At 34.1% G+C, this 18,174-nt stretch overlaps 1 protein-coding gene across 1 annotated transcript in view; it reads right to left on the reverse strand.

Annotated features, from left to right (window-relative positions):
- The window catches only part of LOC140434444 (myrosinase 1-like), a 60,033-nt gene that overhangs the window by 5,640 nt on the left and 36,219 nt on the right, over positions 1–18,174 (reverse strand). The window contains exons 6-7 of the mRNA XM_072522707.1: positions 17,450–17,587; positions 8,914–9,020 (exon numbers count right to left, since the gene is read on the reverse strand). Coding sequence (XP_072378808.1) covers positions 8,914–9,020; positions 17,450–17,587 — 245 coding nt within the window. The remainder of the gene's footprint in view (positions 1–8,913; positions 9,021–17,449; positions 17,588–18,174) is intronic.

Below are 18,174 nucleotides of genomic sequence, written 5' to 3' on the forward strand. Positions count from 1 at the left end.
GTACAAACAAGTCGAAGGAGCACCGATGGGTTCACCACTGTCCCCCGTAATAGCCAACCTTTTTATGCAAGATATGGAATCAAAAGCAATAGAAACAGCAGAGCATAAACCCAAACTGTGGCTTAGGTATGTTGACGACACATTTATTATCTGGACGCACGGAGAAGAGAAACTTAATAAATTTCTACAACACATTAACAATATCCATCCAAAAATACAGTTTACCATGGAACGGGAGAATAACCAACAACTTCCATTCCTAGATGTGTTAGTTATTAAGAAAGAAGATGGAAGCATAGGACATACAGTATACCGAAAACCAACCCATACTGACAGGTACTTACACGCAGACTCACACCATCATCCTGCACAATTAAATTCGGTAATAAAAACCTTAATAACAAGATCTGAGAAACTGGCAGATGAGGACCATAAGAATGAAGAAATGCACAAAGTCAAAACAAGTCTAAGAAAAAATGGTTTCTCCATGTTCATGATTGAAAAAGCACATAAATCCCGAAACAACAGCAAAGATCCAGAAAAAGAAGAAAAACCAGTCGGTAAAACTATCCTGCCCTATATAAAGGGTACGACAGACAAAATCAGCAGAGTTCTAAGAAAAAACAAAATAGAAACTATTTTTAACACCGACAGAAAAATAGCAACCATATTACCATCAGCAAAAACAAAAGTTGCATTAGAAAATCAAGGCGTATACAGGATCCCGTGTGAAGACTGCGATAAGTCGTACATCGGACAAACAAATCGAAGGATACAGGTTAGACGCGAAGAACATCGAAACGCCATCGAAAGAAAAGAAAAAACTTCATCCCTAGCACAACATGTCATAAACACAGGACATAAAATAGACTTAAATGGAACAACAATGCTAGCCAACATCGAAAATAAGGCCAAACGTGTAATCAGAGAAGCCATAGAGATCGAAAAACATCCGAAAAATTTAAACACCAGAGATGATGCCCAAAGACTCCCAAATACGTGGAAAACAATTCTGCAGAAAAACGTAAAAATTAAAATAGCGAAGAAGACCACGCCCACTCTGCGCACAGGACCAATGACAAGAAGCGCAACAAGATATTTAAACTCAGCGTGCAGCGACCGAGAAATCAGTTCGCCTGTAACATCAAGACGAAGCAGAATCTGACTTGACAATGGCAAGTGTGACCTTGCCGAAACGTCGTCAAAACAATGGTTTTTCTAAAAACCAAAAATATTTAACGCGGAGTCAAACCCGGAAAACAACTGAAACCATATATATATATATATATATATATATATATTAATGTAATATCAAGAATTTTAATTTTAAAACTTTACAGAAAATATATATTAAACATTATTAAAATTTTTGGTTTATGATTTATATCACACCTTTCAATTTTGTTATCTCAGGTTTTACTCGTGCTTTAATATCTATACTTTACAGCTGATGGGTTAGGTCCAAAGAATAACGGAATAAAACAACATAATATGATATGAAAATAATGTAATAAAATGAACTGATTAAAATACCTCAAAAATTATTAGCATACAATATTTATCAAACAAAATTCGTTCTACGTACGGGAACCTTCAATAATGCATGGATAATATAATACAATTACAATCTAAAATCCAGCTTATTATTCTACATAAACAAATCAAATAATATTCAGTGTCCCCCCTAATGCAATTTTGATATATCGATTGTACCAAGAAAAATTTGTATGAATTATCCAATTCTCTCCACAGCTCCGTGTCCCCTCCTAGAACAAATTTGATCTCCTTCGACTATCGACAACTTATTCACACGTTACTAATATGATATAATATTATTTACCCAAAATTCTCAAATTGAATATACTGTGAATGTTTCTCCCGTTGAAACGCTTCCTCTGCCTTAAGTTGTCCAATTCCTCGTTCTATGCAAAATGAACTATCAGTTCTCAGCAGCCTCCTATGTAATTGGCAATATTAAACAAGATATTGCAATTTAGTGTCTTCAATACTCTCTTTCGAATGCACGTACCTTTCCAATAATGCCAGCCACTTTTCCTCTCGCCAAACTTAATCTCTCGTTCCGAAATACACAGCGATACGTAGAATACAAGTAGAAAAAGTTTACTTACAAATTTGTACCAGATCAGCTACCGTCGGACACAATTACTTCACCAACTCACAACTTATTTTTTATCACTTACTATCCTTGGATACCACCTTAAAAACCAACCATTCACTTTAAGAAACTGGAACTAACTGACTCTCTCATCTCCTCTATCCATTCATCCAACCTCTCATTATACACACCCATCACCACTTTCCAAATTCTCGGCCAATCAGAAATTTGCATACCACTCCCACATAAAATCAGAAATACCTACAAACTTTCCTAATTCATATTATTTCTACAAGGACACTTAATTTCTACTGGGTATTTACATATTCCGAACAATCATTTATTTATTAACTATTTTTATTGTCCTTTTCATGGTGCAAATCCGGCTTACGGAACACTTTATGGCTTATGGGGAAAAACCATCGTTAACTTCTATTCATTGTACCCGCACTATTTCACTTGTTATATTTATACAAAAGATTATTTATGACTAAGATTACCTTTGGTTAATTCCAGGCAGCTCGGAGTATTTTTTTATTTTCTATAATCTCTGAAATATTGATTTCATCGTACATTTAATATTTTTACCCTTCAATTTCGAATACCACAACATTATATATATATATATATATATATATATATATATATATATTTATATATATATATATATATATATATATATATATATATATATATATATAAGGAAAAGAAAAAATCCAATATATAGGAACATCCGTAGACATTAATCTCCCAATCTCTCTAATAATTAATCCCTCAATCTCAACACAATGACTCAGACCCTCGTCATACGAAAGCCTTTCTTCCTTACATCAAAGTATTGTTCTGAAGCTATTTTCTTGTGGCATTTTAAATTAATTGCTATTTAAATGGGAATAAGCTACAATTAAAGGTTAAAATACGTTTATTGACGTTTCAATTTCCACTTCGGAAATCGTTCTCAAAATACAAACATTAGTAAATTAAACAAATTTTGTTTTTTGATACTTAGTGAAAAATTCTTCTAATAATTTAATTTTATCTGACTCATCTATATTGACAATTCAGATATACCTTATACATTGTAAAGTAGATGACTTTAAAATGATATTGCCAATATTGTTGAGTTGCGTTCCTCGGACGACTTTACTTATAAGATAGTTCATTCGATTACATGAAATCAACTTTAACTTAAGAATATCCGTCAGAAAAGATCATAAAATGTAATTCGTCTTTAAAAAGACAAATATATGCCATGATGACAGTACAATTCTCCCGTTAGTGATTCCATAGTAAATTATGAGGGAAAACCAGGAAAAAAACCTCATAATACTATCCCGACATGGTAAGTATTTGATCTTGCATTTAGTTTACCTTCAATAAACACCAAATTCCGATTTTATATGTTTGTTATTTAAAAAACATAAATAATGTATTCTCTATATGTTACTGACTTACCAATACTGGTATTTTCCTTTTAATAACTTCCTCTTTCAATATGGGTAACCAGATCCTACTACATTCTGCCGAGGAATTCGCGACACAATTGGTCTCATTTAGCATAATTAGAGCCGCTTCTTTGATTTTTCTCTTTTTACCATCCGTTTCTTTTAGGGCTATATTTGAATCATTCAAAATAAAAAATTTCAACAATCGATCGAATAGAACAAAACAACTTAGAACGAGATCCTACAGCATATACAAGGAATAATACGAGGAAAATAACAATACCATACATAAAAGGATTATCGGAAAAGCTTAAAAGGATAGGAAATAAATTCAACATTTCAACAACATTCAAAACAACAAACACATTGAGATCTATTTTGTCCAAAACCAAACCTAACAATGAACAAGAAAGGACAAATAATTGCATTTATAAAATACCTTGTGAATGCGATCAGTTTTATTTAGGTGAAACATCAAGACCATTAAATGTTAGAATAAGTGAACATCAATCCTATATTAAAAATAGAGAATTTGATAGATCTCAAATCTGTAAACACGCATGGGATAATGAACATAGGGTTCAATGGAATGATTGAAGTTATTAAAAGGAAAATACCAGTATTGGTAAGTCAGTAACATATAGAGAATACATCATTTATGTTTTTTAAATAACAAACATATAAAATCGGAATTTGGTGTTTATTGAAGGTAAACTAAATGCACGATCAAATACTTACCATGTCGGGATAGTATTATGAGGTTTTTTTCCTGGTTTTTCCCTCATAATTTACTATGGAATCACTAACAGGAGAATTTTACTGTCATCATGGCATGTATTTGTCTTTTCACTAAGTAACAAAAAACAAAATTTGTTTAATTTACTAATGTTTGTATTTTGAGAACGATTTCAGAAGTGGAAATTGAAACGTCAATAAACGTATTTTAACCTTTAATTGTGGCTTATTCCCATTTAAATAGTAATTACATCAAAGGTGTCACTGAGTAAATCGACAAAATTCTTAAACCAAAAGCAACAGAGCAATATTTACTCCCTAACAAAAACTGTCATTACTTGTCCGATCAATTACATACATTCCAAATGAACAACACGGAGTTTATAAAATTCTTAGTGCAGACTGCCCTAGATTTTATATAGGCCAAACGAATCGTAGAATCCAAAATAAGATTTATGAACACTCCATTTCTGTTCTCAATTTTTTAGCTCTAGATCAACATCATATTCATACAAATCACAAAATTGATTTTGAAAACTCCAGAATCAGAGCCCTTATCCGCTTTTATAAATGAAGAATTATCCGAGGAGCCATAGAAATTGAAAAAAGCCAGATTGTCTTAACAAAAGAGATGACGGCATACGGTTACCTTCGACATGGATACCTCTCACATAGAAAATATCGTCTGCTCCACCCGCCAATCAAAATCCCACTGTCACAAATGTTTTTGCCAATCCCCGCGCCAATCCCCTCGCTAACTGTCACACCAACCTCCAACCAAACCACGTCACCATCGACAGTACACATGAACCGTCCTCTGTTTCCAGTAGCAGTACTGCATTGGTTCGTGATCCTTGTAATAGTGTCTGGGGGCTCGGGAGACTGAGACCTTGGAAGCCCCGAAGAAGACATCAACGATTATTTTCAGGCTAGTTATTGCGGTAATTATTTGAATGTTGGACATTAAGCTTTAGCTTCACTGACGTTATTAGCTAAAAGGGCTCGGTCATCGGCAACCGCCAAGCAATTTACTTTCATATCCTTTTTTTGTGTCCAATTTGTGACTATCATAATGATTTAATTGTTCCTTTTTTAATATTTATGATGTGGTTTGATTTGTAATTTATATCTATTGACATGTGGTAGTTTCCTATACATATGAGTCTGATATCTACTATCTTCTAACACTAATAAATATGTTTCCTTATAGAGCAAACATTTTTCATAACTTAAAAAAATAATATATTGTTACGAACATGCATTCGGCGTGGCCCGTGTAACGGTTGCATCTCGAAAGCGACTAGAAGTTTCCAGCGATGTATGGAGGGATCGACCCGTCAATTAGGCGAATTAGAGGTGGGATACGCTAGAATATTCTAGTATAACTTTTATATATAACTTTTGTATATATATATTTAACTTTTGTATATATATAACTTTTGTATATAAGCATACCTTCTAGGAGTTAAAGTTTAGTTGATAAGATATAATCGTGCTGTACACTTATAAATAAATATATTTATATAAATTAGAACCGCTCGTTTTATTTAAAAACGGTACAATATCATATAATTAAACCGAAGGTACCTGTAAAAGATTTTATGTCTATGTCTGGCTAAAAACAATTCCATTAAAATTAATTCCATTTAAATTTAATTAGACGGAATGTACCTGTAAAAGATTTTATGTTGATGTAGTGATAAAACTCGAAAGCTTAACATACGTTAAAGAGTTTTACTTAAAGACCAGTATTTGACTACGAAACCCAAAATATCCACATTTATATATACAGGGTGATTGATTAGTGTAAAGAAGCTCAGTAGATCTGGTATAGTAAAACTTACAAAAAAAGTTATTAACAAAAATTGTAGGCAGCTTTAAACTCCACATTTTAAAATTAGTTACAATCTTACAGGGTGTTCCATAAGATTGTGGCAGAGCAAACTTATGTTTTTTTAAATGGAACACCCTGTATTTTATTTTAAATTTGAAATCCTTGAGCATCCAGCTGCTCATCAAAATGACCAACGCTAAGAATGCTCCAGGCACAGATAACATCACAAACAGAGCCTTAAAAAATCTACCCAGGAAAGCTATTGTTCATCTAACGAACTTAATAAATCATATTATAAGATTAAGACACTTTCCGGACAGATGAAAGGAGGCTCATGTTATCATGATAAGGAAACCAGGTTAAAACGGAATGTTTCCACAAAACTACCGACCCATTAGCTTATTACTATCAATAAGCAAAATTGCGGAAAGAGTTATCTTGGCCAGATTAAAGGAAGAATCCGATACAATAGGAGCAATTCCAGAGGCCCAGTTCGGATTCAGGAGCAATCACTCCTGCGAACTGCAAATACTGAGACTGACAGAGTTCATCACAAAAGGGTTCAACGAAAAAAAAATATACAGCAGCCGCCTTCTTAGATCTCAGTAAAGCCTTCGACAGAGTGTGGCCCGACGGTCTGCTGTATAAAATAAACAAACTGGGATAGAGTAAGGCGATGACATGCCTTCTCTCCTCGTACCTAGCCAACAGAAGGTTCAGGATTCGAATAGGGTCCACCCTATCCGAAGTCGGAACCATAGAGGCAGGGGTGCCACAGGGAGCTGTGCTGTCGCCTTATCTGTACACCATATACACTTCGGATACCCCTAGTGATCATCGAACTATGCTCAGTCTGTACGCTGACGACACTGCTATAGCTGCTAGCAGTAGCAATCCAGATATGGCCACCAGATACTTATAAACGGCCCTAAACCGTCTGCAATCTTGGTGTGTTACGTGGAAAATTGCCGTTAACACGGACAAAATACAGGCTGTCATGTACAAAAGACGTCAAGGAATCCCAGACAGCAGCGTGGGGACATGCATGTAAAACAAACAGGAAGAAAATCCAAACTGTACAAAACTTCCTGATCAGGGAGGCTCTTAAAATCCCTACGTACGTACCTTTACGGTACGTATATAGATATTCGCAGCAAAAGAGAGTCCTGAGCATGATGGACGAACATGCATATGAGCTCTTTGAAAACCTCAAAAACCATCCGAACCGTTTCCTAAGAGAGCTGACTGACTACGATCCAAATCTAAGGACGGTACATAGACGGCCTAAACAACAGCTGGCAGGATACGGCGGCAACCCTGATTGAACGTAAAGAAAAGATACTCGCATGGTAATCCCGGATAGCTTAACAGTTTTATCCCAAAAAAAAACACAACATCCAAAAAAACAAATCAAAAAACCAAAAAATGAGCGTATGCTCACAAAAAAAAATACACTTAACTCCCAACCACCACCCCATTTTTATTATGATTTGTCTTATTTTGGTTATTTACTTTATTTTCACTAACCAGTTAGAACAAAAAAAAAAAACAAAAACCCAAAAAACATATACACGGGATGTGTGAGAGCATTATGCACTTGGGAATGCACATCCCACCCACCCTTAAACCCTAGGCCCCTCAGGCATGCCCTTCAGGCAAAACCCTTAAGGAAACAGCCCTTCAGGACCAATTGCCCTAGGCAAACGCGAAACCTGAGCATTGAGGCCGTGTGCGACAAGCACGGGCTTGATGGCCAGACCCATCAATCACTCAGCCGGCAAGGAGACCAAAACTAGTTTTTGCCAAATTGGCGACTGTTTGATCGAGCGCACAACTTCCGAACAGGGGGCCGTCAGCCTCCTGCCGACCCCCTGATCAGACACACATTTTTTTCCGGGACACAGAGCCCAAAGTCATGCAAAAGGTAAACTCAGTAAAGTAAATAGGGAAAAAAGTTACACTTAGCTACCCCTACAGTCAGGTGGCCTAACCACAAGTCAAGAAAAACGGAGGGTGTTTTCTTTTCCCAAAATCGCCCGCCGTAACAGTTCATAGCCTCCTCTGCGTATGTCAGACGTAGAGTAGGGGTGGAGGAAAAACCTGGGGGTCAGATAGGTCTTCTTCTTCTAATGGCGCTACAACCCTTTGTGAGTCTTGGCCTGCTTAACAATGTTCTTCCATTCTGCCCTGTCGGATACTTTCCTTCGCCACTGCCTGATGTTCATGGTTTTAAGATCCCTCTCTACGTCGTCTATCCATCTTTTACGGGGCCTTCCTCTTGTTCTGTTTCCTTGGGTCAGATAGGTACCGAGCCAAAATGATTAGCTCTTTTGGAACGTGACCGGTCTGATCTTCGGTCATGGGGATCCCACTGACTAGCAGTGGTACACTCATGTTCCTAGGGGTTGGGATGAACTCATGTGTGTGTGTGTGTGTGTGTGACCGAGAAATCAGTTCGCCTGGAACATCAAGACGAAGCAGAACTAATCTGATTAGCAGAACTAATCTCACAATGGCAAGTGTGACCTTGCCGAAACGTCGCCAAAACAATGGTTTTTCTAAAAACCAAAAATATTTAACGCAGAGTCAAACCCGGAAAACAACTGAAACCACATATAGCTCCCGCGGAAATTTCAAATTCAATATATATATATATATATATATATATATATATATATATATATATATATATATATATATATATATATATATATATAGAATGTATGTAAATATTAAATCTTTTAAATTGCCATTATATAAAGCTGAAGGTTTCAATTACTTACGAATATCCATTTAGCCATTCAAAATTATCTAGTAAACTCCAAATTGTTACTCCAATTACATTCACGCCATCTTCGTATATACTATCAAGGATAGCGCTAAAATACTCCTAAAAGCAAAAATAACATATTTTTAATTATTATCAATATTCCTTATGTCATTATAGTGCAGTTCAGATAAAACTAATCACCTTAAATAACTACTGAACTTCTAATTTTTAGGAAAAGCGCAAAAACACGTCAATTAATATTTGAAGGAGGAGACATTATGTCATATTTAAGCTTGCTGGGAAAGGCATCCTCTCACCTCGATATCACCTTTGATTTGGACTCTCCTCTTTGTACTGATTTTAAAAATGTATGACACATGATGCTTAAAGTGATTAGTTTATAAGAAACATAAATCAAAAATCAAGAAAACTGGATTGAAAAAAAAAAATATTTTTTTAATCATTTTATTACAAACATTTAAAATGAACATTTCCCTACCAAAAATGTTTATAATAATTGTTTAAAATGACTGCCATTCACTTTCATGCAATAGTTCAATCTACTTTAAAATTCTTCTCTGACATTACTTACCACGTCTGCATTTAATTGTCGACATTCATCCTCTATTCTTTGTCGTAAATCATTCAGAGATTCTGCATGAGTAGCATAAATTTTTGTTTTTAAATGTCCCCAGAAGAAGAAGTTGAGGGGTGTTAAATCCGGTTACCCATGTGGCCAATTCATCCTGATCTCTTCTACCTATCCGACGAGCAGGAAAAGTTTCGCTTAAAAATTGTCGCACAGGTAAAGCTTTATCATGTTGAAATACAACCAAATCTTTGGAAAGTTTATTTTTTTTTCTACTATTTTTCTAATACAATCAACCAGTTGCCTAAGTAACTTACGATACAATGCACCATTTAATTTTCCAGTGATAAATAGGGATTCAATAATGTGATCCCCCAAGATACCACATCATAAATTTAAGCTTTGAGGATGCTGTGTGTGAAATTCACGCACAAGCATAAACCTACAATTTTGATTCTTTCTTGCAAAGTGTAAACAAAGAAAAATTGTCTATCTCATAAATTAATCACTTCAAGCCAAATGTATTATACATTTTTGAAATCAGTACAAAAAAAGAATCAAGATATCAAATAAAAAAAGATGGAACTAATTTAAAAAAATTAAGTGATGATATGGGGGGTGAGAGAGTGCCTTTCTTAGTAAGTTTAAATATGACATAATGTCTCCCCCTTCAAATATTAATTGAAGTATTTTTGCGCTTTTCCTAAAAATTCGAAGTTAAAAAGTTATTTATGGTGGAGAGTTTTATCTGAAAAGCACTGTATATAAACCTGTTAAGTTCCATTTTGACACTTCTAACAGAAGTAATGACGAGTAAGTTACTTAATCAAAATTACTTTCTATATCAGATCAACAACAAAGATCCAGAGGATCTTATAACCATGTATAATTAGGCAAACAATTAAGAAATTTATAGAATACATCAAACAGCCTATAATGTGCTTTACAGACTTAAAACAGGCTTTCGACAGTGTGCGACTATCAGACGATATGCAGCTACTTTATAACACAAGTACCATTCGATATCATAAAACTAACAAAAAATATATTCGTAAAGAATAAACTTAAGTAAAGGTTAAGGCAAAACAACAGAACCCATGGAAATGACAAATGGAATCAGACGGGGAGAATGATTAAGACAAAACAAGTAAAAATGACAAGTGGATATTAGAAGGAAGATAAAGCAATAAAAATAATGTGTCGCAGATGACGCAGTTCTGATAGAAGGGAATGACGAAAATGATTTACAATAATTGCTACATCATTCTATATCAGCAAACTAAGGAGTGTAATATGAAAATATCGTCACAACAACAAGAAATTTAAAAATAATAAACTAGAGGAACAGAGACTGAAAACAAAATCGACTAAAAAATGGTAAAACTAGATATTTTATCATTAGAATAGTAAAACAAGTCATTATTATTATTATTATCATTATCAACCTGTATGCATTCACTGCTTAACATAGGTCTCCGTCAGTTGTTTCTATCTCTCTCTCTTTTGTGCGGCTTGGATCCAGTTATTGCTAAAACGCTTCAGGCTGTTAGTCCATCTGGACGCGTCCTCTGCTCCGTATTGCTTCTTGTCTTGGTCTCCACTCGACAATAAGTTTTATACGTCCATTGGTTTTGTCCATAATCTGGCGACATCTCCTGCCCAATTAAATTTTAGTGACGCTATTTTTTCGATAGCGTCAGTTGTTTTTGTTCTACGACTTATTTCTTCGTTTCGGATTTGGTCTCTTAGAGATACACCCAACATCTGGCGATCCATAACCCTCTGAGTCATGCGAATCTTATTTACTGCAGTAAAACAGTAGTCCAGTCGGGATAGTGTTTGAGCTTGAATGGCAAGCTACCTTAAATTTAACTATTAAAACCTTTAGGGGTCAATAGAAGTGTAAATTTAAAATCGGGACTGAATTACCCCGTTTCATCAGCCGTCGTTTTGATTTTAAAGGAAAATAGGTTTTACATAATACCTCTACCATTTTCAACTTTTCGATAAAAATAAAATTATAATTATAATAGAAATAAAACTGATGCAAATGCGATTTCCCAAGTTTTTTGTTGCACATTTTTTTGATAATTACCGAGTTAAGGTAAAAAATAGTGAAAAGAAGAAGCATAATTACGGAATTATCTCGTTTATTATAAACTTTCCGTTAAGTTAAAAATGGCCAACATATTAAAAAAAAAACAATTAATATAAAACCAATCACTGCAAGGTCTTGAATGTACGATCTCAAATATTGATTTTAGCAAAAAACTGGAGATCAACATTATGTAAAATATAATCCTCTTTATTTTTGCTTATGTGCACTCATGCCGTAAAGTTAATAATAAAAGAGACAATTCAATAATTGTGCGTCCCTTCTCCTTCCACTATTTTCGCCCGTGACTCAGAAAATATCGACCGCACGAAAAAATTTGCAAAAAAGAAATTGTAGGAAATCGCAATTACAACAATTTAAGTCTGTACCATTTTGTCAAAAAGTTTAAAATGGCGGAGATATTGAAAAAAACTAATTCTTATGCATCTAAACATTCCGTATACGTACTTAGCACCTATAGAGCGTTTCACGTTAAGAAAATAACATTAGGCTTATGGAGATCAGTGTTGCCAAAACTCTCAGGCATGCGGTTTACTAGATTGTCGATATATTTTTCGAATTTCCATTTTAAATTAACATTTAACTGTAAAGTCAGAATAACAACTGAAGAACCACAAAGCCTTATTATCATTATGTAGTCTCAGAGAACGACATTAAATCGCTGACATACGCTCACCGTATTATTTTAAGTTGCAATTAGTAATTAGATATAAGCATTCCAAGCGGTCCGTTTATTTGCTTTTAAATCTTTTATAGCCGGCAAAGTGCATGATTTAACTAAGCAATATTTTCTACTGATTTCTATGATTCATGGTATATGATAGTCTTACCGAACAACAAATAAACCGTTACTATAATTAAAATAAGATAAAATAAAATTATCTTTTGTAAATACTATTTATTTAATTAAAATCATTTTCCCTACTTTTCATCTCTTGTTTCGAATGGACACTTCTGGTCAATTACGTTAAAACGTCAAGAAACAATTATTTAATTCATGTCTGTGAAAACGAAAATACAAATTATACAACCCTGAATCGTGCTTGTGTTCATCGTGGCCTCGCTGCGCTTCTATCGTCCATAAGAAATACATGGCCCTATCTCCGCAATGTTATTTTCTTAACGTGGAAAGGACTTTTCTATTCATTGGTCCTTTGCGACACGTGGCCATGTTTCAATCCATGGTACTATAACAAACTGTTAGTTATAGATCATGGTTTCAATCAATAGGCGGCGAGGTGCCAAGTACGTATATGGAATGTTAGTTTGGTGCGAAATTCATACACGGAATGTTAGTAGACCGAAAAAGACGACTTCTCAATAAAATCAGAAAAGGAGAGTAATTTTAAAACAGTTGTTAAAGTATTATTAAAAAAAAAGTAAATCAGTGTAATAAAACAAAATATATTTAAATAAATAATAAAAAATTTTTAATTTTTAAAATGTAATATTTATACGAAACTCAATGTCCTTCGCCATTTTTTGTTGTATTTGTTTGATTTGCTGCGATGTTGGACGAAAGATTGTAACGCCTTTTAAACTTTTTTTAGAGGGTTGAACCAAATGGTAATCTATTTGACCCTCTAGTAACTTCCCACTTTCTTCGACTGATTGAAGTTGGTTGCACTCTTATATTGGCCTTATATTCAATTCCCCTTGCCGAGGAACTTCCTGCCATGTTTAAAAAACTCTCCCAAGCCGTTTTGGTTTTAATATGGGATAACCTTTCGTGCAATAACTTTAACGTTGATTAATCAGTTCCAAATGTAACATTTTTATCTTATTAGCTATTTCATTTTTGTTTAAAAGAATATCTTCTCTAACAATATTTTCATCACTGTTATCAACATCAAGATATAATTAAATTATGTCAAAATTTATATGAAGTTCCTAGTGAGCAAAATAATTCTGTGCTTTACGAAATCGATATAGCAACAGGATTTTGCAGCTGCGAAATTGAAAGATTGGGTGCAAGATTAAGCTGAGACTATACACTTTTTTAATATAGTATATTTCTTTGCAACGTCTCAGTTGCTAGTCCTGAATATTGATACGAAGTAGATAAATTAGCTTTTGGCGAAAAAGTTCAACGTTATTCATTTTATACTGGGCTTTCAAGATCCAGTTAACGTGTTCTTCTTCTTAGAGTGTCGTCTCTCTTTTGAACTTGCTGATCTAAATAAGTCAATCGATCTGCATTGATACGAATCACGCAGATTCTTGATTCTTCAACCATGGGTTCTGCCTTCAACCAACAGATTTTCTTCCTTGAGTCTTTCCCTGTATGAGTCTCAAAATTTCATATTTTGGTCCCCTCATCACGTGGCCTAGGTATTCCAGTTTTCTAGTTTGTATAGTGGTGATTAGTTCTGTTTCTTTACCAACCCTCTCCAGTACTTCTTTATTTGTAATTCTATCAGTCCATGATATTTTTAATACTCTGCGGTGTAACCAGAGTTCGAAAGCCTCGATTCTCTTTTAGATTGCATTTTTTTAATGTCCAAGTCTCAGCTCCATATAATAATATTGAAAATATATAACAGCGAATGGTACGTAGTCTGATCTCCAAATTTTGATTTTTGCAGGTTAGGAGTGGCTTCATTCGTATAAATGCTGATCTGGCAATCTCTATTCGCCTGTTTATTTCTGCAGTATTATCATTGGTTTCATTGATCAAAGTTCCCATGTACTGATATTTTTGTACTTGTTCTATCACGTTACCATTGATTGTCAATAGGTGATGTATATTTTGTGGTCTTTTTATAATTAGCATGTACTTCGTTTTTTTAGCGTTTATAGTAATTCCCATCTCAGCACTATTCATACTTAAGCTTTCGATAAGATGTTGTAGATCTTTTATACTCGTTGCTATGATCACAGTGTCGTCTGCATATCGCAAGTTGTTAATTAATTTTCCATTAACGGTAACTCCCGCTTTGATATTATTGAGCGTGCTTTGGAAAATTTCTTCAGAATATAAGTTAAACAAAAGTGGCGATAAAACACATCCCTGTCTAACTCCTCTACAGATCTTCATTTCTTCTAAGTGTTGCCCATCAATTTAAACTATGGCACTTTGGTTTCAATATAATGTTTACACTATATTTATGATTTTACTGTCAATGCGCTTGTTCATAAGTATTGATATTAGTTTTTCATGTCTTACTTTATCGAAAGCTTTTTCGTAGTCAACAAAGCACAAGTGTTGATCAACGTTTACATCCCGACATCGTCGAGTCAATATGTTGATGGCAAATAGTCCTTCTCGAGTACCCATTCCATTTCGGAACCCGAATTGCGTCTCGCTAATATCCTCCTCTAGTTAATGTGTTACAGAACCATTATATTAATACCAGCATTGATAACAGTGATGAAAATAATGTTAGAGAAGGTATTCTTTTAAACAAAAATGAAACAGCTGAACAACAAAAATCTTCTTTCGCAGATTTTATTAATACGCTACAAGATAAAATGTTACATTTGGAACTGAGTCATCAACGTTAAAATTATTGCATGAAAGATTATCCCATATTAAAACCAAAACGGCTTGAGAAAGTTTTTTAAACGTGGCAGGAAGTTTCTCAGCAAGCTATTTGAATACAAGGCCAATATAATAGTGTAATCAACTTTAATCAGTCGAAGAAAGTTACTAGAGGGTCAAATAGAGTACCATTTGGACAACCACCTAAAGTTCAACCTAAGAAAAGAAAAGGTTTAAAAGGCGTCACAATCCACAATCTTTCGTCCAACGTCCAACATCGCAGCAAATAAAAAAAAAATGCAACTAAAAATGGCGAAGAAAATTACTTTTTTTTAATAATACGTTAACAAATATTTTAAAATCACTCTCCTTTTCTGATTTTATTAAATAGTCGTCATTTTTGGCCTGCGAAGATTTAATATTCCGTATATGAATTTCGCACCTCGCCGCTTATTGGTTGAAACATGGCCGCGTGCCGTAAAGGACCAATAGAAAAGTCCTAGGTACCAAATACATATACGGAATGTTTAGATGCGTACCGTATCCGTATTCAGACGTTGGACATCATCATGTTTACAATTTCCTGAAACCATTATAATCATAATATGATCATAATATGATCTTTTACATCTGATCATTCAGGGAAAGGTCCAAGGTAATCGTGGTCCTGGTAAAATGGTAGTCCTGGTATGGAAAATCAACTACATCGTTATTTAGAGCTGCTGTTAATAAAGTCACGATAGCGAATATGGTAGCCAACATGATATCCAACGATCGATGAAGGTCATGGAACTAGAAGAAGAAGAAACCATTATCTATCGGCTGTTGGGCGAAAAACTCTTCTACTCTGGTATTATACCATTGTCTAATATTACACATCTATGAAAGTTTCCTTCGACCAATCCATCTATCTTCCCACATTCTTCTACTTTACCCCATACGTATCACTTCAAATATTAATTTTAGTAAAAAAATGAAAGATACCAAAATTGTATAAAATATAATTTCCTTTCTTTTATGTTTATGTACATTCATGTCGTAAAGTTAATTATGAAAAAGATAATTCGACAATTATGCTTCCTTCCCTTCCACTATTTTCCCCTTTAACACGGAAAATATCAACTGTACGAAAAAATTTGTAAAAAGTAAAATGTAGGAAATCACATTTTTGTAATAATTTTAGTGTGTACCATCTCTGTCGCTAAGCCAAAAATGGCAAAGATATGGAGCAAAAGTGGTTCTTCTTTTTCATTTTCAAATTCAAGATGGCTGCTAACGAAACGGTTATTGTAATCTACAAATTATCTTGGGTTTATTGGAGATATCAAAACTTTATTGGTTTACTGGATATTTTATTGGGTTTGTTGGACACATCAAAACTTAATTGGAGTTGTTGAATTTATTGGTTTATTGGACACCAAAACTTAGGACATACAGCCACGTGTGACTGCAGCTCTCTCTCCAGAAGCCACAACTTCTAATTGGAGGACCCAACAGCTAGAACACACAAGCAGCCCATCGAAGCAATAAGTAACACTTATTAACTGTTAAGCTTTTGCAGGGTTAATTATTGTTTTTTTATTCATTTAAATAAATATGTTTGGTTAAAATTTGTCTTATTTGCTATCACCTGAGAACTCAGGTTCAATCCCTAGTTTAAGACAAGACGAACTCACCCTTGAGATACTGAGCTAGGCAAGGTATAGACGATAAGCTCCCATGGTTGATTGAGGTATTATTTTTACAATAGTACTTCAATTCTCTTTGATAGTCTTATCGTTACACATTGGCTTAGTCTCGATTGTAAATTCACACTAGTATTGACCACCGTATAAAAGTTAGAATAATAAAATTGGAGACAGCTCGCCATGCAAGGTTAGGCCTTTTTTGGTCTAGCATGACTGGACTACAAGTACTAAATTTTAAATACCTCGGAATCAATTTATCAACTGACAATACCCAGGAAAAGGGCAACAAAGAACAAAAGCAAGAATAACATCAGGATAACTTAAGGATACAATATGGAGAAACAAACATCTTAATTAAGAAACCAAATTAAGCATATATACAGCTGTAAAGTCTATCATGACTTACAAAAATGACATGACTTACAGTGAAACGAGACGAAAAACTAGCACAATAAGAAGATACCTCGCAACACGTGAAATGAGAATCCCAAAAAAGAGTATCGGAAAAGACGCTTATAAATAGATAACAAAGCAACGACATCACAACGACCTATAAAGACCTTTAGCCATAGACCTAGATAAAAGCAGAGGTATCAATATTGAAATAATTCTGAAGCTTTAATTTAATAAGTAAATGTAACAAAAACTAAAATAAATATTATAAAGATTACTTACTGTAAGTGCTTTAATCCTTTGTTCATCTTTTAAGGTGGATCCGTCATCAGAAAGACCAATTTCAGTTATTAGAATAGTAGGGTTATTATATTCGGTTTTAACATATTTTAAAACTTTTGTAAGACCCCAAGGTACTATCTAAAAAAATAAATGTAATACTAATATTCAACATTAAACAAAAAGTTTTTGTTAAAGATTTCTCTCTTTAATCTTGACCCCCCGAAGGGAGTGTACTGGTCATCGTGATATCGTGTATTGCCCGTCTCCAAAGATCTCTGTCTCTGGTCATTTCTTTTAACTCATACATAAGCTTTTGCATGTTAATATAATTTATTCGATCCATCTTGTTGGATATCTTCCTCGTGATTTTCGGCCTTCTACCTTTCCTTAAACAATAAGTCTTTCCAACTGTGTCTGCTCTCATAACATATTTAAAGTTAATTGTTAGAGGTGGACTTTGGTAGGTAGCCATTTGCTGACTTTTAGCTCATTTAAAATTGAAATATTTGTCCTGAGGTCGGTCCACGGTATTTGTAACATTCTTTTCCAACAGAACATTTCAGTGGCGTTTATCTTTCTTCTTTCCGCTATCGTAGGGTCTAAGATTTACATATAGTTTAAGATAGTTTTACTTATTTATTGCATAGACATCATTTAACTATCTTTGTTTGAGATCTTTTGCTACAAAAACATAAAATTATTTAAGCTATATAGATATAGAACAA

The sequence above is a fragment of the Diabrotica undecimpunctata genome, chromosome 2 (genome assembly GCF_040954645.1).
Source record: "Diabrotica undecimpunctata isolate CICGRU chromosome 2, icDiaUnde3, whole genome shotgun sequence".
Lineage (NCBI taxonomy): Eukaryota > Metazoa > Arthropoda > Insecta > Coleoptera > Chrysomelidae > Diabrotica > Diabrotica undecimpunctata.